This window comes from Trachypithecus francoisi, unplaced genomic scaffold (assembly GCF_009764315.1).
Source record: "Trachypithecus francoisi isolate TF-2019V2 unplaced genomic scaffold, Tfra_2.0 Contig01585, whole genome shotgun sequence".
Taxonomy (NCBI): domain Eukaryota; kingdom Metazoa; phylum Chordata; class Mammalia; order Primates; family Cercopithecidae; genus Trachypithecus; species Trachypithecus francoisi.
This window is the reverse complement of record NW_022681444.1, coordinates 6,495,918-6,522,102: the sequence shown is the minus strand read 5'-3', so window position 1 is coordinate 6,522,102 and position 26,185 is coordinate 6,495,918. Positions and strand designations below refer to the sequence as shown.

The 26,185-nt window shown below is 51.8% G+C and overlaps 1 protein-coding gene across 2 annotated transcripts; it reads right to left on the bottom strand.

Moving 5' to 3' along the window:
• Nucleotides 1-607: 607 nt before the first annotated feature.
• On the bottom strand, nucleotides 608-24,584 carry TBC1D13 (TBC1 domain family member 13). 2 transcript variants are annotated; one of them, XM_033193105.1, is made up of 12 exons: nucleotides 24,414-24,584; nucleotides 23,390-23,463; nucleotides 20,691-20,731; nucleotides 20,024-20,085; nucleotides 19,772-19,871; nucleotides 18,884-18,966; nucleotides 13,614-13,773; nucleotides 7,652-7,862; nucleotides 6,991-7,154; nucleotides 4,975-5,135; nucleotides 4,683-4,740; nucleotides 608-3,163 (listed from the first exon to the last, which is right to left on the bottom strand). In XM_033193105.1, exons 1-12 carry the CDS (start codon nucleotides 24,434-24,436, stop codon nucleotides 3,098-3,100), a joined length of 1,203 nt encoding a protein of 400 aa, XP_033048996.1. In that variant the 5' UTR covers nucleotides 24,437-24,584; the 3' UTR covers nucleotides 608-3,097. The 2 variants fall into 2 exon arrangements, with proteins under 2 accessions (XP_033048996.1, XP_033049007.1); XM_033193116.1 differs by lacking the exon at nucleotides 20,691-20,731 and having other exon boundaries at nucleotides 24,414-24,528.
• Nucleotides 24,585-26,185: the final 1,601 nt, after the last annotated feature.

Here is a 26,185-nt window from a genome sequence, read left to right as displayed (position 1 = left end):
TGTGGTGGCTTACTCCTGTAATCCCAGCATTTTGGGAGGCTGAGGTGGACAGATCACAAGGTCAGGAGTTCGAGACCAGCCTGGCCCACATGGTGAAACTCCGTCTCTACTAAAAATACAAATCAGCCCGGCATGGTGGCGGGCGCCTGTAATCCCAACTACTTGGGAGGCTGCGGAAGGAGAATCGCTTGAACCCAGGAGGCAGAGGTTGCAGTGAATGAAGATCATGCCATTGCACTCCAGCCTGGGCAACACAGCAAGACCCCGACTCAAAACAAAATAAAATAAAATAAAAAATAAGGAAAAGCTGTTGAATTTTGTCAAATGCTTTTTCCACATATAATGGGATGGTCTAAGTTTTTTTAAATCTAAAAAATAACAGGCTATGTAATCGTGTATGCAGAACCTCCTTCCCCAGTATCATTCCCTCCTCCCCTAGCTGCAGACTGCTGAGGCTGAACTGGAAGAATCGAACAGGCACTTCCCAGAAGGATTACCTGGACTTTTTTTAGAAGGGCCACTCTAAGAGACTCTGAACTCCATCCCTGTTCAAACATTTTTCCCTGTTCTGAGGTCTCCAAAGTTTCAGCTCATCACAGCACCAATGCCCTTGCAAAGAACACATGATTTATTCAAGACAACTCGTCATCAACAGCACTGACTCAAGGAACAAAACAGATAAAAAACTAAAGCAAACGTTCTGACCCTCTGGAGTGAGACCCGCTGAATTCATACAGCTCAATCTGTAAGTGTCCAAGATCCAGGGGGCAGGTTCTCAAGCAGGAAGCCTCAGGCACTCTGGTTCTGTGGGAACCTCCCTTGGGCATCTGCTTGAGAATCTGGGGAAGGGACACTGTCAGGGTAGGTTTTTTCTGCAGGCGGTATCCTGCTGGGAGCTCAGCCTAACCAAGGCCTGGTCCCTGTGCTCTTGACCTTCATCTCAAGGTCAAGGAGAGGGCACTTGACCCAACTCTGCCAGCGAAGCAAATCAGACGGTGATTCAAGTAGTGTGGTCCCAGGAGGAAGGCAGGCGCAGACAAGAGTGAGTGTACTAGGAGTCCTGGGCAGGGTCTGCTTGGTCCCAGGCAGTGGCCCAAGGTTGTGAAGGGGTTGGAGGAGGGGCTGAACCACCAGCTGACAAGTACTGGAGAGAGGGTGGCCCAGGCTGGCAGGAAGCATCATGTCTCTGCCTCATCCTGGAGGTCCTGGAGTCAGCCCAGTTCTCTTCCCACCTTTACACTCAATTCCAGTACAGAACTCAGAGCCCACCTAGCCAGGACCTGCTGGAAAATCAGGCACGTCCTAGAAGCATGGGGAGAAGAGGCTGACTTTGATCTTGGAAAATGAAGAGGATCTTGTCTCCAACTCCTTTCTACCTTCCTACACCCACGCCTCATCCCCAGAGCACTCGCCAATGTGCAATACATAGCCAGGAGTCTGAATAAATAGTCAAAGTCTCCCAAATACTGTGCAGGTGCAGAAATCCAGGTGGCATTCAAGGAAAAGCCTGGTAGAAGAGCCACCTGGGGAAGCCGTTTCTGGCCCACAGCCAGGCTTGGGAGGGCAGCGAGAAGTCCTGCCCACCAGACTCGGAAGGCTTTGGGGGCAGGAGGGCTGCTGGGGCCTGACTCCTGCCAGCCAGTCTGGAGGACAAGGGTACTCACTATGGCACCTGGCTTCCGGACGCAAACCTTGTACAAGGAGGGAGGTGACTTGGTGAGAACTGGGAGCGGCCAGCTGCCCCTGCTCAGGGTATACCTGCCCCAGCCCTGGGAGCAGCTCAGGCAGGGGTCAGAGAAGGCCCTGCACCTCCCTCAGTCCGCAGGGGGTGGAGGGGTACACAGAGGCACAGACATGGCCCTCCTGGTACTGGCAGGACCCAGGGCCTTTAAGCACAGCTACCCCTGGCCCCAGAGAGGCTTCCTCAGGCCCCACTTGCCCTTTGTGGGACTCACCCACCCTGGGTTGGGACCTGGAAGCCGAGGAAATGACAACTCTTCTGAAGCAACGGGTTCTGACCCTGGGCTCAGAATCAAGGTCCTTTTCTTTTGGGACAGGAGGGCCTCTGGGGGAACCTCCAGAAAAACCAGCTCCCCCTCTTCCTTCTCCCTCCCCGGGCAGAGCGCAGGGGCAGGAAGCTCAAAGCTTCGTCCTTACTCAGCAGCATTTGGTTTCCAAGATTTCTGTGTAGGGAATGGGTTCAGAACCCTCTAAGTGAAGCACGGAGGGCTCCCTCACAGTCGGGGGGACCCAGGAGCCCGGGGCTGGAGGATGGGAACAGGAGGCAAAGGCCAAGCTTGACCTCCAGGGGCCTTGCTGAGCCAGTCTCCTCATCTGTCTCCCAGGTTCAGGGGAGCAGAGAGAAGCAGGGAGAGGAGGCGGCTCAGGATAAGGCACCCCAACAGAGAAGGGCAGGGAGAGTAATGGACAGAGGAAACATGGAGCAAGACATAGTCCCACTCTGGGAAGGAGGCGGAAGGAGACAGGCAGAGAGGTAGAGACAGAGAAGGAGGGGCTAGGAGACCTGGAGGCCTGAGAGACCCTCACCCCCTCGCACACACACACACGGGGAGGAGACGCCTGGGGACTTGGGCCCACGTCCACACCAACCAACTACAGACATCTGTGGGTGAGACAGATGGCAGGACTCTGCTTTCAGTGTTGCCCTCCCTGTGGAGCAGCCGAAGCAGCCCACTCAGAAGCGGTTTCTGGCCCATTGGCCAAGCACCTCCCCTGACCGGAGCCCAGGAGAAGACCAGAAGCAAGAATCAGGCTGGGGCAGCAGAGCCGAGGCAGGGAGGGGCCGCTGCGAGCCTCCCAGTGCCGGAAATGGCCCTGGCCCGGGAAGGACAACTTCCCGAGCTTCAGCCCTGCTCAGTATCCTGGGCAAAGAGGGCAGGGTGCAGGGCAGGCGGGGAGCTGGGCGTGGTGGTAGAAGGATCACAGCACAGTGTGTCCCCAGCGGGCACTGCCTGGGACTCGGGCCAACCCTGCGGTTTCCCCTCAGGCTGGGTTCCTACAGGTTTCTGTGTGTCCCGTGAGCCAGGGCACAGGGTCGGGTGGCTTCTCTCCCGAACATGGGCCTCTTGCCGCGGGGTTACTTTGAGTCTTGGAGCTCCTTGGCTTTCTGCAGGATCTGGCAGACATCTGTGATGGGGTAGTCCTGGGCACAGGAAACGCCAACAGTTGCCTCTGAAACTACCTCACCCCTGCCACACCTACACCCTCCCTGCTGGGACCCGTTGCCATGCTGGATCCTGGGCCTCAGAGGCAGGAGCACAGAATACCAGGCATCCCACACTCCCCAATCCCCAGACCCCTGCATGCAGCTGACGCTACACCATGCAGCACCAACTCAACCGATCCACACATAACCACCCCCAGGCTCTCGCGGCCCTTTCCTCAGGACCAGACCGTGCTGCCTCAGCTCTCCCACTACTGCTACTGAACCCGAGCTCCCTCATGTGGAGTCAGTGGCACTGGGCCAGTGTCTGAGCATCAGCTCGAAGTCCCAACAGTGCTGTAAGTGGCTACTGTGATTCTGCTCATTTTCCAGATCTAGTCCATGAAGTTATGGAAAACCAACTCTAGGCCGGGCGTGGTGGCTCACGCCTGTAATCCCAGCACTTTGGGAGGCCGAGGCGGGTGGATCACCTGAGGTTGGGTGTTTGAGACCAGCCTGACCAATGTGGAGAAACCCCATCACTACTAAAAAATACAAAAAAAACTAGCCGGTCTTGGTGACGCACGCCTCTAATCCTAGCTACTCAGGAGGCTGAGGCAGAAGAATCACTTGAACCCGGGAAGTGGAGGTTGCAGTGAGCTGAGATTGCACCACTGCACTCCAGCCTGGACAACAGAGCGAGACTCCATCTCAAAAAACAAAAAAACCCAAACAACAACAAACCAAACCAATACTAAAGCCAGTTGCTGGTGAAGAAGCTGAGACCCAGAGATGCTGTAACTTGGCTTGGGTCACATGATGAGCACAGCAGAGCAAAACTGTGGACCTAAAGCTGTAGGCCCTTGAGCCCATCTTCTTTTTTTTTTGAGACAGAGTCTTGCTCTGTCACCCAGGCTGGAGTGCAGTGGTGTGATCTCAGCCCACTGCAACCTCCACCTCAGGTTAAAGCGATTCTCCTACCTCAGCCTCCCAAGTAGCTGGAAATTACAGGCGCCCGCCACCACACCCAGCTAATTTTTGTATTTTAGTAGAGAGACGGGTTTTCGCCATATTGGCCAGGCTGGTCTCAAACTCCTGACCTCAGGTGATCCACCCACCCCAGTCTCCCAAAGTGCTGGGATTATAGGCATGAGCCACCACGCCCGGTGAGCCCATGTTCTTAATCTCTACACCCCAACCTCCTTCCCCTGGCCTGAGCATGGCCACCAGCAAGCGCAGCCACATTCTGGGCACCTGCGGTGTCCTGGGTGTGAGCACCTATGTAGAATACACGGTTTGAAGGCCAGGTCACTTGCTCAAGGCCACCCAACATTCCAGGTCAATGGCAGAACCAGGATTCAAACCCAGATCCAAACCAGATCTGCCTCAGGGGTCTGGACTCTAATCCCTGCTACGCTCCACTGCCCCTGCCCAGTCTGTCGCAGTGGCTGATGTGGGCGGGTGCCTGGCAAGTGCCGGCCTCATGGCAGTGGCTGGGCCTGCCCCCAACTCCCATTACCTGCAGCAGCCGCATGTTCACAGTGAAGTCCCCTTCCAGCAACTGCTCCCGGATCAGCCTATGAAAAGCAGCAGCAAAAGCGCTGAGACCTGGGATGCTCTGAGCGCAGGCCCTGCCCGCTACTCCCTCCCCACCCACCTCGAGTTTGGTTTGGCGCCGTCCCAAGGACTCCAGAAGCTCACTCCAGCCATGAGAGAGCAGCCCTGCCCACCCTTCAGGGTGGAGGGTCCTCCCGTCTGGCTTCTCCAAGAACCGCCCTGGTGAGCTGATGCCAGCTCATGCCCGCACTCACATGAGCATGGCACAGCAGACGAGGAGGAGGAAGTCAAAGCGGTTGTCATCGGCAAAGAGGGAGTCCCAGATGCGGATGACATCAGGCAGCAAGAACTCCTGGGACAGCAGCAGTGTCAGCCAGCGGAAGGCGAAGAACTGGGGCTTGATGTTCTGCTCTTGCTGGGGAGACAGCGTGGTGGGGGTGGGGAGCGGGACTCCATGTTAGCTGCTGGCCATGGAGCACCACGCAGTGGGTCAGAAGTGAATTCAGAACAGCAGGGCCCAGCATGCCAGGTGTGAGCACCAGGGCTGGCACCAGGCTGCCAGATAACCTCGCTTGGAAAAGGGGCAGAGCCTGTTTGCTGCCAGCCAACATCCTCAGATCTTCCTATTTTTTTAAGAGAAGCTGGAAACCCAAACCTTTATGTAATAAGCTCTCCAGATCTATAAATGATGGCTCAAACTCTTTTCACACACTTTGCAGATGATAGCCTTGGGTTTGTGGATGTGCTGAGTGACCATCACAGGGCACTTACTATAAGCCTAGGCTATGCTCAGCATATTAACTATGTCCTCTCACTCATTTAATCCACAGAATAATTCCACAGGCAATTATTCCCACTACAGACGAGCCTTCTGGTCAGCTACAGTGAATATTAACTGAAAAAGCGTGCTCCAAAACAGCAAAAGCATACTTCCTTTTTTTTTTTTTTCCCCAGAGACGAGGTCTCGCTATATTGCCTAGGATGAAGTGCAGTGGCACAATCAAGGCTCACTGTAGCCTTGACCTTGAGAGCTCCTCCCTCGGCCTCCTGAGTAGCTGAGACTACAGGCCTGTGCTACCTTGCCTGGCTAATTAGTTTTTAAATTTTATGTAGAGACAAAGCTTCACTATGTTGCTCAGGATGGTCTCAACATCTGGGCTCAAGCAATCCTCCTGCCTCAGTCTCCCAAAGTGCTAGGATTACAACTGTGAGCCATCACACTCAACCCATATTTGTTTAAAAAGATATGATTATTCCTGGCCAGCCAGGCACAGTGGCTCACACCTGTAATACCAGCATTTTGGGAGACTGAGGTAGGCGGATCACTTGAGGTCAGGAGTTCGAGACCAGCCTGGCCAACATGGCGAAATCCCATCTCTACTAAAAATACAAAAACGAGCCGGGCATGGTAACGCATGTCTGTAGTCCCAGCTATTAGGGAAGCTGAGGCACGAGAATTGCTTGAACCTGGGAGGCGGAGGGTGCAGTGAGCTGAGATTGCACCACTGCACTCCAATCTGCCCTCTGACAGAGTGAGAGTCCGTCTCAAAAAAAAAGAGAAAAAAGGGCTGGGCGTGGTGGCTCATGCCTGTAATCCCAATACTTTGGGAGGCCAAGGTGGGTGGATCACGAGGTCAGGAGATCGAGACCATCCTGGCTAAAACAGTGAAACCCTGTCTCTACTAAAAACGCAAAAAATTAGCTGGGCGCAGTGGCGGGTGCCTGTAGTTCCAGCTACTTGGGAGGCTGAGGCAGGAGAATGGTGTGAACCCGTGAGGTGGAGCTTGCAGTGAGCGGAGATCACACTCCACTGCACTGCAGCCTGGGCAACAGAGCGAGACTCCGTCTCAAAAAAAAAAAAAAAAAAAAGATATGCTTAGATATGTATTTTATTTTTCATGAAACTTTTGTTTACATGTAAATACCTTTTGTTTTACGAAATAAACACGGAATGCCAGTATAATTTTTTAAATTATATTAATTTTTAAAAATGAAGTTAACACTTACCTCAGAAGACTACTAATAGTTTAATTAAGTTCATAATAAATGCCCTGCAGTATGCCTGGCACAGAGTGGGCACCATTCTCAACTTTGCTTTTCCCTCCCAGCTTGCTGGGCTCTGGCCATCAGCTGCCTCAGCACATGGGTCAGTGTCCCGGGCAGCAGCAGCAGCAGCCACATCCGACTGCCAGACCTCACCCTGGGCTGGGATGGCGCAGCAACTCTCTGCCTCCTGTCCCTTTCCATGCCTCTGTTCCTGGGGTCCTCACCAGTTTCAGGTAGAGCTCCACGTCCTTATCTTTCAAGGTGGAGTAAACCTTCTCCATCTTGTAGGTGATGCCACACTGCGAGTCATCTAGGCTCTTGATGAAGTTGTCCCGGATCTCGGCCATGAGGTTGGTGAAGCAGAAAAAGGTGTCTGCCTCGGCGTGCTCTGGGAGAGACGCAGGATGGGGGCAGAAGTGGCGCACTCCAGGCCCATCCCACCTCTTACCTACCAGACATCTGCCTCGCTCTGAGCCCCACTGAGTTGCCTCGTCCTCGTGGTGGGGCTCAGTCCTTCCTCTGTCCTTGACCCCTCTCCACCCCTAGGTGAAAGACATAGCCTCTTTCTTCTCATACCTGGCAACACTGTACATTCGCTTAGCAATTTATTACATACTCTCCTGATGACAATTTAAAAATCATTATTTAAATCTTCTAATTCGGCTTCCTATATATCTACCTTCTCTACCAGAAATTAAATTATAAATATCAAGAGATCAGTAAACATCCAACATTCTAGAAGATCACAGCTGCAAAGGATCTCAGAGATGATCCAGGCCAACTCCTCAACTGGCAGAGGGAGAACAGAGGCCTGAGAGGGAAAGTGAGCTGCACAGCCTGACACGGGCCAGCAAGGAGGGATGTGAGCACCAAGAGCCTTCTTACCTTTCCACTCACTGTTGGGGTCGGTGGCAAAGGTGTAGTAGAGGGGCCCCACGATTTCATTCATGCCTTGCACGTAAGCGATGCCAGGGTTGAGCTTGGCATAGATGAACAGGATCCGCTCCACCACCTCCCAGTGGGCCTCACAACCATTGGGCAGCACTTCATACTCATTTAGGGATGATGGCGCAGAGTTCTTTTGTGGGGAGCTCATCTGGAGGAGAAAAGGAGGACCCCGTCAAGAAAGACAATGCCAAGGTGGGTGGCTCATGCCTGCAATCCCAGCACTTTGGGAGGCTGAGGTGGAAGTTGAGCCCCAGTGGTCGAGGCTGCAGTGAGCTGTGATTACACCATTGCATTCCAGCCTGGGTGACAGAGCAAGACCCTGTCTCAGGAGAAAAAAACAAAAACAAAAAGAGAGACAACATGGGCCGGCCACAATAGCTCAAGCCTGTAATCCCAGCACTTTTGGAGGCCAAGGCAGGAGGATCACGTGAGCCTAAGAGTTCAAGACCAGCCTGGACAACATAGGCAGATCCCGTCTCTACAAAAAAATGTAAATATTAGCCGGGTGTGATGGCATGCACCTGTGTTCCCAGTTACTTGGGAGGCTAGGGCAAGAGGATCACTTGAGCCCAGGAGGCTGAGGCTGCAGTAAGCTATGATCACACCAGTGTACTCCAACCTGGGTGACAGCAAGACACTGTCTCACCAAAAAAAAAAAAAAAAAAAAAAAAGGACAATGTGAAGGAAGACAATGTGTTCTTGCCAGAAATGTAAATGTTTACTGTTAAGCCTGGACATATCTAGCATATGGGACATACGTTGCCACAGAGGAACAAGTCAAACACCACCATAAGGAAACAAGGAGACAAACCTAGAACATGGCACATTCTACAATACAACGATGGTCGTAAAACCTAACTTATGGTGGTAAAAGTCAGAGCAGTGAGAAGTACTAACTGGGAAGGGGCATGCAGGAACTTTCTGGATGTGGACATGTTCTTTATCTTGACTGACTGGCACTTACACAGGTACACACACAAGAAAAACATTTTCTAATTGTACACGTAATTGCACGTAAGTTACACTTCAATTTAAAACAAAAACTTTAGGGCCAGGCATGGTGGTTCATGCCTGTAATCCCAGCACTTTGGGAGGCTGAGGCGGGCGGATCACCTGAGGTCAGGAGCTCAAGATCAGCCTGACCAACACGGAGAAATCCTGTCTCTAATAAAAATACAAAAAAATTAGCCGGGCATGGTGGCACATGCCTGTAATCCCAGCTACTCGGGAGGCTGAGGCAGGAGAAGCGCTTGACCCCAGGAAGCAGAGGTTGTGGTGAGCTGAGATTGCACCATTGCACTCCAGCCTGGGCAACAAGAGTGAAACTCTGTCTCAAAAAACAAAACAAAAAAAATACCAAAAATTTTAAATATGTCAAAAACAGACAACTGGCCAAGACTTTTCTTTCTTTTTTCTCCCCCCCAGACAGAGTCTTGCTCTGTCGCCCAGGCTGGAGTGCAGTGGTGCGATCTCGGCTCACTGCAACCTCCACCTCCCGGGTTGAAGTGATTCTCCTGCTTCAGCCTGCCGAGTAGCTGGGATGACAGGCCAGGGGATGACCCCCCCACCACGCCCAGCTAATCTTTTGTATTTTCAGTAGAGACGGGGTTTCACCATGTTGGCCAGGATGGTCTTGAACTCCTGACCTCGTGATCCACCCAAAGTGCTGGGATTACAGGCGTGAGTCACTATGCCCGGCCTGGCCAAGACTTTTCAAAAAGTCAGCTGTTAAGGTGATGGGGTTGGGGAGGGGAGGCCTAGTCCAAATCAAGAGACCAAAGAAAGAGAATATCCAAAGATACCACTGGCACAACTGAGGACATCTCAATCGTTCACGGGTGATATTATGGACTCATGGTTAATCTTCCCAGATGTGCTAATGGTAAGTAGGAGAATGCCCTTCTTCTTTTTTTGACATGGAATCATGTCACCCAGACTAGAGTGCTCTGTCACCCAGACTAGAGTGCGATGGAGTGATCTTGGCTCACTGCAACTCTGCCTCCTAGGTTCAAACTATTCTCCCACCTCAGCCTCCCAAATAGCTGGGATTACAGGTGACCACCACCACATCCGGCTTTTTTTTTTTTTTTTTTTTAAAGTAGAGGGGGGGCGTTCTGCCATGTTGGTCAGGCTGGTCTCAAACTCCTGACCTCAGGTGATCCGCCTGCCTTGGCCTCCCAAAGTGCTGGGATTACAGGTGTGAGCCACTGCGCCTGGCCGACAATGAATGCCCTTATTCTCAGGAGATCCTGCTGAAGTGCTTGGTGGTAAAAGGTCAGACATCTGCAACTTACTCTTTCTCTATATATAATACACACACGAATAAAGCAATGTGAAAAATGTTAACAACTGTTGCATTTAGATGGAAAATATACAGATGGTTATCCAGTGTACTCTCCTTTCAACTTTCCGGAATATTTGAAAATTTCCATAAGAAAAGGCTGGAGGCTGGACACAGTGGCTCACACCTATAATCCCAGCACTTTGGGAAACTAAGGTGGGAGGATCACTTGAGGTCAGGAGTTCGAGACCACCCTGGCCAAAAGTCTCTACTAAAAATACAAAAATTAGGCCAGGCGCGGTGGCTCACGCCTGTAATCCCAGCACTTTGAGAGGCCAAGGCAGGCAGATCACAAGGTCAAGAGATCAAGACCATCCTGGCTAACACGGTGAAACTCCATCTCTACTAAAAAATACATAAAAAATTAGCCAGGTATGGTGGTTGCCGCCTGTAGTCTCAGCTACTTGGGAGGCTGAGGCTGGAGAATGGCGTGAACCCGGGAGGTGGAGCTTGCAGTGAGCCAAGATCGCGCCACTGCACTCCAGCCTGGGCGACAGAGCAAGACTCCTTCTTAAAAAAAAACAAACAGGCCAGGTGCGGTGGCTCAAGCCTGTAATCCCAGCACTTTGGGAGGCCAAGACGGGCAGATCATGAGGTCAGGAGATTGAGACCATCCTGGCTAACACGGTGAAACCCCGTCTCTACTAAAAATACAAAAAATTAGCCGGGCGCGGTGGCGGGTGCCTGTAGTCCCAGCTACTCGGGAGGCTGAGGCAGGAGAATGGCGTGAACCCAGGAGGCAGAGCTTGCAGTGAGCTGAGATCGTGCCACTGCACTCCAGCCTGGGGGACAGAGCGAGACTCCGTCTCAAAAAAAAAAAAAAAAAAAAAAAAAAAAAAGATTCACGTGCCTGGGCCCTGCCCTAGACCTGATCGGTCGGAAGCCCCAGAGGTGAGTGACCCATCTGAGAGAACCCAGGCAGTGACAGTGGATGAAGCCATCCTGGAAGCGTAGGGTCCTGGAGACATTGAACTCTCTCTCCCATAACATATACATACATATGTATGCATACACATGCAGGGATGTTCACACACAGAGACACACATCAGTCACATTTACCAAGAGCTTTTTATGCGGCAGACAGTGCTGTATGGGTATTCCTCCATTTAATCCACTGAACAATCTAAAATATTCTCTCAACATTATTTTCAAGATGAGGAAACTGAGGCTCAGAAATGTCGGACTGCTCCTTAAATGTCTAACATTAGGTGGTAGCATCAGGACTTGACCCTGAACTGGCTGACTCCCAAACCTAAGGTCCAGGACTTGAGGGCAGGCTGCCTCCTGAGGATGCCCAGGGCTTTCTGCTTTTGAAGAATCTGCACAGCCATGACCTCATTTCATCCTCTTGGCAACTCAGGGAGGGTAGAAATAATTATGCCCAGTTTATGGTCGAGGAAACTAAGTCCAGGATGTGAACCTGGTATGACTTGCCCAGAGTCACACAGATGGTAAACTTTAACTCCAACTGCCCAATCATGAACCCAGAGGCTTAGAGATGAAGTTTCTGGTGGGTTCTCTGCTACCAGTACCAAAAGTTAAACTAGGTAAGTGCTCCTTATACCCAGTTACTACAGTGAAAGGAATGACAGGAGCCAGTCCCCTCCCTGCCCTTCAGTCAGGAAATCAGCAGTCAAGAGTGCTGCCAACGAAGCCAGCCTCCTGGTTATCTAGCCACGCAATCTGCACTGCACAGCAGTTCTGCTGGACACCCAACTCTCGTAGGCACCTGCAACCCTGGATTGGCCGTATCTGCCCCTGCCCGTCAGAGTTCCGATCAAAGTCATTCCCAGCTGGGTGTGGTGGCTCGCGCCTGTTATCCTGGCACTGTAGGAGGCCCGGATAGGAGGATCGCTTGAGCTTAGGAGTTCAAGACAGTCTGGGTGACATAGCAAGACTCTGTCTCTATTTTAAAAAATAAAACAAACAAACCAAAAACAAAGTCATTGCCCAGGGGAGAAAAACTTTTGTAGTAGTATCTGCCCTAGCTTGTTGGAGGCTATAGAGAAGGCTTTTTCCATTGAAGGAAGACAGTGAAAGTTTAGGGCAACAAGCCACTATTCCAGATACCAAAGTAGGGGGTGTAAATTAAGGAATAAGGTAATATACTTGTTTGACTACAAGCAGTTTCTCAGAGTGACAGGAAGCTATTAAAAGTTGGGGGTTCTATCAGTTCCACCCGAGCCTCTCAGATCTAACCCTGCTGCATCCCTGCCCCCACCACCTCTTGCCTAGACAACTGCAGTGGTCTTCCAGGTAGCTTCTCTACCACCACTCCTCCATCTCCATAGTGCCTAAAGCATTTCTGACACAAGCAGACGTGAATCACGTCACTGCCCTGCTTACAGTGCTGTAAAGGATTCTCCCCACCCCTCAGGACAAAGGCCCCACGTGGCCTCACCAGCACCAACCTCTTCCTTCACTCTCTGCTTCTAGCTACCCTGGCCTCCCTGCCCTGGAACACACCATGCTCTCTCCCGCTGAGCACTTCGGCATATGCCCTCGTCTCCACCTGGAATGCGCTCTTCTTTTTTTTTGAGACAGGGTCTTGTTTTGTCACCCAAGCTGGAGTGCAGTGGTGCAATCTAGACTCACTGCAACCTCCATCTGCCGGGTTCAAGCAATTCTACTGCCTAAGCCTCCCGGGTAGCTGGGATTACAGACACCCACCACCATGCCCTGCTAATTTTTGTATTTTAGTAGAGATAAGGTTTCACCATGTTGGCCAGGCTGGTCTCGAACTCCTGACCTCACGTGATCCACCCGCCTCGGCCTCCCAAAGTGCTGGGATTACAGGCTTGAGCCACCATGCCTGGCCAGGGCCAAATTTTTGTATTTTCAGTACAGATGGTGTTAAATCCCTGGGTTGGTCAGGCTGGTCTCGAACTCTTGACCTAAAGTGATCTGCCTGCCTTGGTCTCCCAGAGTGCTGGGATTAGAGGCATGGGCCACTGTGCTGGCCGTTTTCTTAATTTGTATTGTTTTGAGACAGGGTCTGGCTCTGTCACCCAGGCTGGAGGGCAGTGGTGTGATGCAGGCTCACTGCAACCTCTGCCTCCCAGACTCAAACCAACCTCCTACCTCAGCCTCCTGAGTAGCTGGGACTATAGGCACGCGCCACCATGCCCAACTAATTTTTCTATTTTTTGTAGAGACGGGGTTTCTCCATGTTGCCCAGGCTGGTCTTGAACTCCTGGGCTCAAGCAATCCTCCTGCCTTAGCCTCCCAAAGTGCTGGGATTACAGGCGTGAACCACTGTGCCCAGCCCTATCACACTTTCTCACATTTGTAATGACCTCATTATAAGATTAGAAGCCTGGCTAATTCGCTCACTGTGACGCAGGGCCCTTCCCAGCAGCCATTACACCCAGCTGGGACACAGCGAACCTCTGTCACCCAACTTTCAGAGAGCGCCCCAGGATCTGGCAGCATCAGGATTGCTCTGAGTAACTGTCAAGCAGATGGTCATGGCCTGACACCTTGTGGCCAGGAGTTTAAGAGAAAAAGGAAAGAAAAGACTGTTGGGGGAGTCCCTGGGGATCCCAGGTTGGCACTCACATTTGTGACCCCACTCCGGTTCCGGGCCACTGTCTGAGATTTCAGTGTAGTCTGTTCCACTCTCTTACGAAGGGTTTCAAACTCATTCTGGGGGTCCAGGATGAGGAGGCAAGGGTACTCAGTGGCCCTCTGGAAGAAGGAAATGTCTGGGCACAACCTCCTGTCAAGCGGGAACAGGAAAGAATCTTGTTACTCAGGGTGGAGGTTTTCGCCATCCCATCTGCACCCTGCTGCCAGGAGACCCCAAGACTCCCCAAAAGCATTGCTTTTTTTTTTGAGACTGTCGCCCAGGCTGGAGTGCAGTGGAGCGATCTCTGCTTACTGCAAGTTCTGCCTCCCGGGTTCACACCATTCTCCTGCTAGCTTAGCCTCCCGAGTAGCTGGGACTACAGGCGCCCGCCACCTCGCCCGGCTAATTTTTTTGTATTTTTAGTAGAGACGGGGTTTCACCGTGTTAGCCAGGATGGTCTCGATCTCCTGGTCTCGTGATCCACCCGCCTCGGCCTCCCAAAGTGCTGGGATTATAGGCATGAGCCACTGTACCCAGCCAGCATTGTTTGTTTTTAATTACAACATTTTGAATCACTAGAGGTCAGGAGTTCGAGATCAGTCTGGCCAACATAGTAAACCTTGTCTCTATTAAAAATACAAAAATTGGCCGGGCGCGGTGGCTCAAGCCTGTAATCCTGGCACTTTGGGAGGCCGAGACGGGCGGATCACGAGGTCGGGAGATCGAGACCATCCTGGCTAACATGGTGAAACCCGTCTCTACTAAAAAATACAAAAAACTAGCCGGGCGCAGTGGTGGGCGCCTGTAGTCCCAGCTACTCAGGAGGCTGAGGCAGGAGAATGGCGTAAACCCGGGAGGCGGAGCTTGCAGTGAGCTGAGATCCAGCCACTGCACTCCAGCCCGGGTGACAGAGCCAGACTCCGTCTCAAAAAAAAAAAGAAAAAAGAAAAAATACAAAAATTGGCTGGGTTGGCCGGGCGCGGTGGCTCAAGCCTGTAATCCCAGCACTTTGGGAGGCCGAGACGGGCGGATCACTCGGTCAGGAGATCGAGACCATCTTGGCTAACACGGTGAAACCCCGTCTCTACTAAAAATACAAAAAAAACTAGCTGGGCGAGGTAGCGGGCGCCTGTAGTCCCAGCTACTCAGGAGGCTGAGGCAGGAGAACGGCGTAAACCCGGGAGGCGGAGCTTGCAGTGAGCTGAGATCCGGCCACTGCACTCCAGTCCGGGCGACAGAGTGAGACTCTGCCTCAAAAAAAAAAAAAAAAAAATTGGCTGGGCATGGTGGCTCACGCCTGTAATCCCAGCACTTTGGGAGGCTGAGGCGGGTGGATCACCTGAGGTTGGGAGTTTGAGACCAGACTGACCAACATGGAGAAACTCCGTTTCTACTTAAAAAAATAGAAAATTTTACCCAGGCGTGGTGGCACATGCCTGTAATCCCAGCTACTTGGGAGGCTGAGGCAGGAGAATCACTTGAACCTGGGAGGCGGAGGTTGCAGTGAGCCGAGATTGTGCCATTGCTCTCCAGTTTGGGCAAGAAGAGCGAAACTCCATCTCAAAAAAAGAAAAAAATTAGCCAGGCGCAGTGGCAGGTGCCTGTAATACCAGCTACTAGGGAGGCTGAGGCAGGAATTGCTTGAGCCTGGGAAGAGGAGATTGCAGTGAGGCAAGATTGCACCACTGCACTCCAACCTAGGCAACAGAATGAGACTCGGCCTCAAAAAAATAATAATAACAACAATTACAACATTTCATTTTAAAAACAGTATTTTTTTAAAAGAGCAGTAGTCATTGTATATGTATACATACCCACATTTTATGTGTATTTGCAAATAGATACATACTTTTTTAAAAAAGTGTCATTATGGTCATACAACCTAACTCCTGTTTTAAACTCCAAACATCTTTCCACGTAAAAACATTTATCTAGGTCAGGCACAGTGGCTGACGACTGTAATCCCTGCACTTCGGGAGGCTAAGGCAGGAGGGATCACTTGAGCCCAGGAGTTCAAGACCAGCCTGGGCAACAAAAGGAGACCCCATTTCTATAAAAAATTAGTTGGGGCCAGGAGCAGTGGCTCACACCTGTAATCCCAGCACTTTGGGAGGCCGAGGCAGGTGGATCACGAGGTCCAGAGATCGAGACCATCCTGGCTAACATGGTGAAACCTCGTCTCTAATAAAAATACAAAAAATTAGCCAGCTGTGGTGGTGGGTGCCTGTAGTCCCAGCTACTTAGGAGGCTGAGGCAGGAGAATGGCATGAACCTGGGAGGCGGCACTTGCAGTGAGCTGAGATTGTGCCACTGCACTCCAGCCTGGGCAACAGAGTGAGACTCCACCACAAAAAAAAAAAGAAAAAAAAAAAAGGAGACCATCCTAGCTAACATGGTGAAACTCCATTTCTACTAAAAATACAAAAAATTAGTCAGGTGTGGTGGCACGCACCTGTAATCCCAGCTACTCAGGAGGCTGAGGCAGGAGAATCACTGGAACCCAGAGGATGCAGTGAGCCGAGATCGTGCCAATGCACTCCAGCCTGGGCAACAGAGCAAGACTCTACCTCAAAAAAAAAGAAAAAAATTAGCTGGGTGTGGTGGCATGTGCCTGCAGTCCTGGCTACGCGGGAGGCTGGGGCAGGAGGATCACTTGAGTCTGGGAGTTCAAGGCTTCAGTGAGCTGAGATTGAGCCACTGTACTCCAGTCCAGCCTGGACAACAGAGCAAGACCCTATCACAAAAAAAAAAAAAAATTATCTAACATGCACAAACACAGAGTGGTTTGTAGTAGCAAAAGAGGTTTGGTTCCATAAGTTACACACTGTACAACAGAATATTACATAGCTGACCTGGAAAGATGTCCAAGACAGAGTGACAGGGAAAACAAGTTGGGAGATGGTGTCTAGAATGTGATCAAGTTTTTAAAATATATGTACTGCAGTACACGTACTTTTTTCAGACTTCTTATACTTAGCACATTGCAAACCTGCTTCTAGAAGCACCAAAGGATGTGCTACCATCACTACCCACGTAAAACAGAACCTGGCCAGGCGTGGTGGCTCACGCCTGTAATGCTAGCAGTTTGCAAGGCTGAGGCAGGTGGATCACTTGAGGTCAGGAGTTCGAGACCAGCCTGGCCAACTGGTGAAACCCCGTCTCTCCAAAAAATACAAAAATTAGCCAGGCGTCGTGGCACATGCCTGTAATCCCAGCTACTAGCGAGGCCGAGGCAGGAGAATTGCTTGAAATCCGGGAGGCGGAGGTTGCAGTGGGCCGAGATTGCACCACTGTACTCCAGCCTGGGTGACAGAGGGAGCCTCTGTCTCAAACAAAACAAAATAAAACAAAAAAACAGAACCTATTTCCCCGGGTCACAGAGTGGTTCTTGACTTGAACATGGCAATCAGAACAACTCATGGGTAAACACTGCACCAACCCCAGCCTGAGAGCGTAAGAGGCAGTGCCTCCTTTCTCCCGCAGCCTGGCTGAGTTGCCCTGTGCGGGGGTCATATGGGGCCATCTGAAGATGAGCCTGGGCTGAGGAGCAGCACCCAGGGTGGCAAGGGCAAGGAGTACCCTGCTTTATCCTGCCATGCGCCTTCTTCCCCGGCCACAGGGCACTTTCATGTGCTGTGCCTCAGCCCAGCAGACTCTTCCACCCAGCTTGCTGCCTCCCTGCTGCCTCCTTCTCTTTCACATCTCATCCTGAGCCTCCTCTCTGGAAAGGCTTTCCTCAACCCCTCAAAGGAAAACAAGGCCTCCCTCTGATTCTCTAAAAGCATCAGTTTTTCCCTCCTTCACAGCATTACAGTATTTGCAGTTATGTATCTGTTTCCAGGTTTAGTATACATCTCTTGACTTACACTGGAAGCTCTCGGAAGGCAGAAACTGCTTCAGTCCTGCTCACTCCTAAACCCCTCCTGACACAGGTACTCAGCCATTCCTTGAGAAGGAGCTGAATGGAGGGACACCTGTCTGTGCTGGTGCAGACTGACTTGGGCACCTGAGAGCTGCCCCTTGGAGGTTCTGAAGGGTCACTGGGGGCCAGAGTGCTGGCTTGTCCTGTCTGACCAAATGCCGGGGGTCCCAGGCAGGCTGTTGTACAAGGAACAGGATAAGCTCCCAGGACCCTTCTCTGATGGAGATCTGATCATTCTAAGGGCCTCTGTATGTGCTAAGACAAGCACAACAGTCCCACGTATCTGTGGAGACCCACCCCGTTCTGTGCCCTTAGCCTGAACTACCTTACTCCTACTTCACAATAAAGAGAGTAATGATCAGAAGGTGTGAGTCACTTGCCCAAGGTCACACAGCTAACAACTGGTGAGGGTGGAATGGAAAACAGGCAAATGGACTCCAGAACCCAAGCCCTTAGCCACTCCACCCACCTGTGGACAAGGCATGCCTTCTAGCTCCTCACCTAGTCCAACACGCTGCCAAACTCCCCAGCCTGAAAGGTCCGCAGAGCCAGCATCTCCACATTTCTTTACCAAGTGGAAAAGCACAAACACATTGTAGCTCAAGATTTTTAAAACTGTGTATCTGACCCTGTCACTCCTTTGCTCAAAACCTTTGCATGGCTGCCTCATGCTTAGAATCAAGTCCAACGTCCGGCCCCTATCTGGCCCCCTGGCCTTGGCATTGTTCCTCAGATGTGTCAAGCTCTGTGGGCCCTCCGGACCTTGTCAAGGGCAGTTCCCTGCCCAATGTGGCCTTTCCTGCACTCTTCCCGAGGCCTCCGGCTCCTCAGATCTCAGCTGAATCACTGCCTCTCAGGTGAGGTTTCCCCAAACCCCCTCAAATTTTCCTTCAAGAGCATTTACCACGAATGCCATCTGCTAAGATCTAATGGGCTGAATGTCTGTCTTGCCATCTTCCCTTCTAGGTTCTAAGATCCTTAAGGGGAGGGAACACATCAGTCTATTCATTGCTCAACCCTGAGCTTAGTGCTAAGCCTGGCATACAAAAGGGGCTCAATACTTGTTCAATGAATGTCAGATGAATCCATAAACGCCTGGGGTACGAATGAAATTCCAGCTCAGATAAGAACAGCCAGGTACATACAAGGACAGAATATCCCTCGCTAGCCTCATTCTCAGCCTGTCATCAATAGGGCCTGGACCCAACCGCTGAGACAATCCACCAGCAGCTCCGCAAACACCCACCCATGGGCCTGGCCTGCAAATGGAAAAGACAGAGCTGCAGAGAGCCCCCGAAGTCCCATGGGCCAGCTCCCGGCCCCAGGCCCCCTGCCTACCGGACATCTTTGTCGATCTGCAGCAGCACCTCGTTGTCCTTGAAGTATGTGTTCCACCGGCTGTCAGGGTTGGGGTTGAGTGGCTGTGGGGAGAAATGAAGATGCTCTGTCCGAGGCCCAGATAGGCACCTGGGCCCGATTTTATCCCAGAAACCTGAGCAGTGGCCTTGCTGCAACAACCCACCACACACTGAGGTGTGGCCCTGGCCACCTGCAAGCTACTCAGAGGAGCCAACACAGCCCTTCCCACAGCCTCCTGAATCCGTTTGAACTCCACAGTCGGGAGCCCAGCCTGGTAGCCACCTCTGAGTACATCTCTGCTGGGCAGGGACACTGTTCCTTTTCTGTCCATTGCTCTAGCTCGAGAACTTTGCATATAACAGTTGCTCAGTAAATGTTTGCTTGCTGAATGAATGAATTCGGTTTCTTCAGCTCTCATTCATCGATGCTCTGAGTTGTCAATTTCTATCTGTGAGTCTAGGCCTGGGGCCCATCCATTTCTTTCTCCTGCGCTGTGAAGCCCAGGGAGGAGCTCAGCATTTGAGGAGAACAATGCTTCCTGGCAGCCACAGAGGGCAGCCTAGCCTCCCTCCTGCCCTGCTCTGACTTTCTTCAAGCAACGGGAATGAGGGTTGAAATAGACCATGTCCTCAGAGCACCTGACGCAGGGCTGCCCCTGCAATGCTCCTTGGACCCAACTATCGTTTGTCTTCCTGAGCTCAGGGCCCCCAAGCTTAGCGACCCAACACAGAAAGGAGGAACTGGGAGGTCCAGAGGGGACTGACACCAGACTGCACCTACCCCTTGGCATGCAGGGGACCTTGCCTGCTCCAAGCGCCACCCCTCCACATTCTGTATCCTGGGTCTCTGCTGCCAACCTCTACTCACATGGTCCTCAAAAGTCACATCCTCCCTGGACACACCCATGTTGGCCTTGGCAATGCCAGGCTGGATGATCATTTCCCTCAGGAACTGGGCATACAGCTCCCTGCAGGAGACAAGCGAGAAGGATGATTCCCAACGGTCCTACCCAGGGAGCCCAGACCAGAGCAGCAGCTGCAGGAGGCAGGGCGGCCTCAGCAGCACCGGCTCCGTCAGATGCAAGGGCCCTCCTGTCACTGTCCTTACACAGGGTCTCACCTCTGTTTGGCCAGGATGGAGGTCCATGAGGCTCTCTCCAAGGGAAGGTAGTTCAAGAGAATCTGCACAGAGGGAGAGGGGCAAAGCTCTGGTGACCCTCCTGCACCAACGTCAGTCTTTAGGCGGGGCTGACAGGCCTCAAGAAAAACATCTCATAAAGTCCCAAGAAGACAAGATGGGCTGAAACCCAGGAATGCCAGCATGAGCTAGGGGTAGCCTCCCCCTTCCTCCCCATGGCCTCCCTCCTCCTTTAACCCAAACCAGCCCTTCCCTCTGCTTTTCCTCACACAGACTCTTCCACATGATCATCAGACCCTGTGCTCTAAAGGGCTGGAAACCAGGACACTGGGCTTCCATGGCCACCTGAGCTGGGAGCTTTGGGCAAAGCACAGCCTTTGTTTTGTCCCAATAAGCATGACTTTCAATGTACTTCATGGACCAGGAAGCAGAGGTCTTCACTGTTGGCATTACAAAGTATCCCATCCCCAAGGGGAATTCCAGAGAGGACACCAAGAGGAACAGAAAACCCAGAACTTCCCAGAAAAGTTCCCTCAGACAAGCAAGGAAAGATGCAGAACAGGAGGAAGAAGCCAGGGGTAGGGGCAGCCTATGCAGGAAAACCCAGGGACTCTCAGCAGAGCAGAAGCCCCACCCCAGGCACACCCACCTTCCAGCAGAGGCACCGCAGTCCACCCTCACAGGGGATGCCTGTGGACACAGCAAGCAAAGGTCATGTCCCAGGCCAGAGTCCCAGAATCTCCAGCCCTTCACCTTGGAGCCAGCTAGCGGGGAGTAGAGTGGGCAAGAAGTCCTTCTTCAAGAATCATTTCCCCAAGGAAGATTACTAGACTGGATGGTTTTTGTTTTTGTTTTTCTTTCTTTCTTTGTTTTGAGATGGAGTCTCCCTCTATCACCCAGGCTGGAGTGAAGTGGCGCAATCTCGGCTCACTGCAGCCTCCGCCTCCTGGGTTCCAGCGATTCTCCTGTCTTAGTCTCCCAGGTAGCTGGGATTATAGACATGCACCACTATGCCTGGCTAATTTTTGTATTTTTAGTAGAGACAAGGTTTTACCATGTTGGCCAGGCTGGGCTTACACTCCTGACCTCAGGTGATCGCCCGCCTTGACCTCCCAAAGTGTTAGGATTACAGGTGTGAGCCACCACGCCCGGCCCAGACTGGATACAAATTTTTTTTTTTTTTTTTTTTTTTTTTTTTTTTTTTTGAGACGGAGTCTCGCTCTGTCGCCCAGGCTGGAGTGCAGTGGCCAGATCTCAGCTCACTGCAAGTTCCGCCTCCCGGGTTTACACCATTCTCCTGCCTCAGCCTCCCGAGTAGCTGGGACTACAGGCACCCGCCACCTCGCCCGGCTAGTTTTTTGTATTTTTTAGTAGAGACAGGGTTTCACCGTGTTAGCCAGGATGGTCTTGATCTCCTGACCTCGTGATCTGCCCGCCTCAGCCTCCCAAAGTGCTGGAATTACAGGCTTGAGCCACCGCGCCTGGCTGGATACAAATTTTTTTTTTTTTTGAGACAGAGTCTTGCTCTGTTGCCCAGGCTGGGGTGCAGTGGCATGATTTCTGCTCACTCCAACCTCCACCTCCCCGGTTCAAGCGATTCTTCTGCCTCAGTCTTGCAAGTAGCTAGGAGTACAGATGTGAGCCACCACTCCTGGCTAATTTTTGTATTTAGTAGGGACGGGATTTCACCCTGTTGGCCAGGCTGGTCTCAAACTCCTGACCTCAGGTGATCCACCCGCCTCAGCCTCCCACAGTGCTGAGATTACAGGTGTGAGCCACCATGCCCGGCCTGGAATGTTCTTTTGAGGATAACACTTTCTCATCCTTCCTCAGGAGCAGCCTTTACCAACCACCATCTCATCCCAATTCAGGTCAGTTCCCCCCGTTATAAGCAATAATGGCTCTGTTACTATTTCATAGCATCTGTCATAAGTGGAACTGTTATATATATATATAATAGTGGTGTGTTTTCTTAACGTCTGTAACCCCTACTACTGGGTAAGCCCCAGAAGGACAAAAACCACACTTATTATTCCCAGTGTCTAGCACAGAGCATTGCATATAGAAGATATTCCATACGTATTTGTGGAATATAAACTAAGCTATGAATGCTACGTATTTTGTGCTTTACAGGTATTATTTCATTTAATCCTCATGATAACCCCAGTAAGTAGGGAAGATTAGCATAATTGTCCTAAGAAGGAAAGTTAACTGTAAAACTCTTAACTACTAACACTGACTGCCTCCCCTTTGGGGCCTGTATTTCACTCCTGAACAGAAAGACAAAGTTCTCCTCCAATAATATCAGGAAGCTTACTAGAGCAGTTGCTGCTATAGTATCCATGGTACCATGAACATGAGCTAATGCCTCCACCTCAGAATCTATATGATGATGGCAGGGACAATATAAGACGTTCTTTTTTTTTTTTTTTTTTTGAGATGGAGTTTCACTCTTGTCACCCAGGCCAGAGTGCAATGGTGCAATCTCAGCTCGCTGCAATTCCCAGGTTCAAGAGATTCTCCTGCCTCAGCCTCCCAAGTAGTTGGGATTACAGGCAAGTGCCACCATGCCTACCTACTTTTTTATATCTTTAGTAGAGACTGGGTTTCACCATGTTGGCCAGGCTGTTCTCGAACTCCTGACCTCAGGTGATCCACCTGCCTCGGCTTCCCAAAGTGCTGGGATAACAGGTATGAGCCAAGGCGCCCGGCCAGAAGTTCTTGCTGGCAAGGTTACAGGGTCAAAAAAGTGACAAGAAGCGATGCAGAACACGTTGGGATATTTTTTTAAAACAGGCAAAAAGAGAGTTATCTTTGTGCTGGCTGGGGCAAAGTCTAACAAGGCAGGATCAGCTCCTTCAAGTCAGTGTCCCAAGGCTATTTGACTGCTAACCAAAGTTTACTGCCACCTGAGGCAGCTTAGACCCCAAGCCAGGGAGAGAACCAGGAACCACCCTGCAGTTAACCAAATTCGCCAACACAGGAAGCTGGCTAAGGAATGAGGAAAGACTGTCCTGGGTTCAAAAGGGTCCCCCCATTCTCATTCTCCAGTCTTCAGTCCTGTCCTGTTACTCTCAGGAATCTGGCACCTCCTGTCGAAAGTCTAAGGGCAAGGCACACTAAGTGTGGCCACTGCCCCTCTGGGAAACCCGTCCAAGCTGAAGGCAGTCACTGCCTGTTCAGCTCTACAGAATCTGGAGAAGGCCCCAAGTGTAATTTCCTTCCATGGCCCCAGACCCCAGCAGCGGGGCCCTAGAGCTGACCAGGTGTGGCCTTGGGCACCTCCCCCGGTATTCTAGCCACAGGGCTGCTCTAGGGAAACCCTGAAAATAAAGAATGGCTTCTTACCACTAAAGCTGAGTTCCCGCAGCTTTTCCAAAGCAATTGAGGGCTCCTTCAGGACATCCTGGAAATCTGCAATTCTAGAAGGGGAGACAGGGAGGCAAATGAAGCACGTTCATATCGGCTCAGTGAGACCCACAGCCCTCAGCTCCCTCACACCGCCAGTTTCCAACCTGTGCCTCTCTCCTTTAGGACATAAAAATCATACAAGTCCTCACAAAAGACAGCTTTGGAGAACAACAAAACTATATTTCACTTCTTCCTCTACAACCAGAAACACAGAATGCCAGGGAAGAAACTTGAGAGATACTCTTGTCTAGAAGTTCCCAAATGAGGACCATAAAATTAGACACATTCCAACATTCTAATATTTAGTGAGCTGACATTTACTAGGCACTTCCTGCCGGCCAGGCCGGGTCCACAGCACAGCCACCAACTAAACTCCTTGGACCTCAGGAACCAGGAGTAATATGATCTGCAGACAATGGACAACGCTCACAAATATAACCATTACAAGACCTCTGGGCCTGCCAGAAGACAAGGACAAAGGGTTTAAAAAACACGTCCTGAAGGAAAACTGAAGAGTGAGCAAAATTCAGCCAATGCTGCAGGATCTGGCCTGGGGGAGGGGCCAGACTGGAGAATGCAAGTTCTCTAGCAATGTTAGTCAGAAAAAACCACGGAGGACAGGGCGCACTTGGAGAGAGTACAGGAGCAGGAGACTCAAAAGGGGGAAAGGGAGGGAGCGGGGCATGGGGGTCTGGATGAGGAAGACTCAGGGGAAGGGGGAAACCAGGGGTCCAGGATGAGGGAGGCAGAAGGAGTGACACCAGGGGCAGGAGAAGGGCCGCCTCTCCGTCCTTCCTGCAGTCCACAGGCAATGAGGTTAGGTGGACGCTCGAGACCCTCTGCCGGGGTTGCGGGGGGGTCTGCCGATTCCTAGCCCCACCCGCGCTTCCCCCTTCTGAGGGGCACAAGGGGCAGCCTGGCCAGGAGGGGCCCAGCCTGGTCAGGCCCCGTAGCCCCTTACCGGCTCTTGTGCAGACTTGACATGGTGTTGACTTCCGGACCCCCCAGCTGCCTCCGCCGCCTGCGCCTCGGCCGCCTGCGCCGCCACCACCGCCGCCCCCCAGGGACGCGGGGCTCTGGGCAAAATCCTCCGGCGGGAAACGCAGCCACTAGCCTGCGCGTTCCACCGCCCCGGCCCCGCCCCGCCGGTCACGTGCCACCCCTCTACTCTCACGCTTCCACCCGGTACCGGAGGCTACCGCCGACCTGGTTGGGCGGGGCAGCCTCGGGTCGGGTGGGCGTGGCAATAGCGGGCCGGGAGCCCCCAGCGCCGTGGACTCTGCCGGCCAAATTTGAGAACCCGCCGGTGACAGCGCAGACTGTATGTCTCTGGACTATTCCCTGCGCTTCCCTGGGCCTCAGTGTCTACTTACGCAACGTATCTGTCACCCTATCATCTTCCCTGCAAGCAACCCCCTGTAATTAACTACTTCAGGATTGTTACAGGAGTCTCGACCTCCCCTGCTCAACTGGGCAGGCCCCCCAGCTTATCTTGGTCTCTGCAGAGTCCTCAAGGCCTGTATAGCAGGGACTCCCATGAACCACCGTGCCTGGCCCAACTTTTTTTTTTATAAAAAGTATACCAGCCAACACTATAAAATGTTACGAAGACAGAAAAAAAAAACACACACACACAAATGATATCTTAAGAAAAATAGGGGCCGGGCGTGGTGGCTCAAGCCTGTAATCCCAGCACTTTGGGAGGCCGAGACGCGCGGATCATGAGGTAAGGAGATCGAGACCATCTTGGCTAACACGGTGAAACCCCGTCTCTACTAAAAAATACAAAAAACTAGCCGGGCGAGGTGGCGGGCGCCAGTGGTCCCAGCTACTCGGGAGGCTGAGACAGGAGAATGGTGTAAACCCGGGAGGCAGAGCTTGCAGTGAGCTGAGATCTGGCCACTGCACTCCACTACAGCCTGGGCGACAGAGCGAGACTCCGTCTCAAAAAAAAAAAAAAGAAAAAGAAAAATAGGTTGGCCCGGGCGCGGTGGCTCATGCCTGTAAATCCTAGCACTTTGGGAGGCTGAAGCGGGCAAATCACGAGGTCAGGAGTTTGAGACCAGCCTGACCAACAAGGTGAAACCCCGTCTCTACTAAAAATACAAAAATTAGCCGGGTGTGGTGATGCGCACCTGTAATCCCAGCTACTCAGGAGGCTGAGGCAGGAGAATTCCTTGAACCTGAGAGGCAGAGGTTGCAGTGAGCCGAGATCGCACCACAGCACTGCAGCTTGGCGACAGAGTGAGACACAGTCTCAAAAAAAAATAAAATAACTGAGTATAGTGGCCCATAGCTGTAGTCCCATCTACTTGGGAGACTGAGACTGGAGGATTACTTGAGGGCAGGAGTTCCAGGATAGGGTGAACCATGATTCCACCACTGCACTGCAGCCTGGGTGACAGAGGGAGACACTGTCTCAAAAATAAATATGCCAGGCGCTGTGGCTTACACCTGTAATCCCAGCATTTTGGGAGGCTGAGATGGGTGGATCACCTGAGGTTGGGTGTTTGAGACCAGCCTGACTAATGTGGAGAAACCTCATCACTACTAAAAAAATACAAAAAAAGCTAGCCGGGCTTGGTGACACATGCCTGTAATCCCAACTACTCAGGAGACTGAGGCAGGAGAATCACTTGAATCCAGGAGGTGGAGGTTGCAGTGAGCCGAGATTGCACCACTGCACTCCAGTCTGGGTGACAAGAGCAAAACTCCATCTAAAATAAATAAATA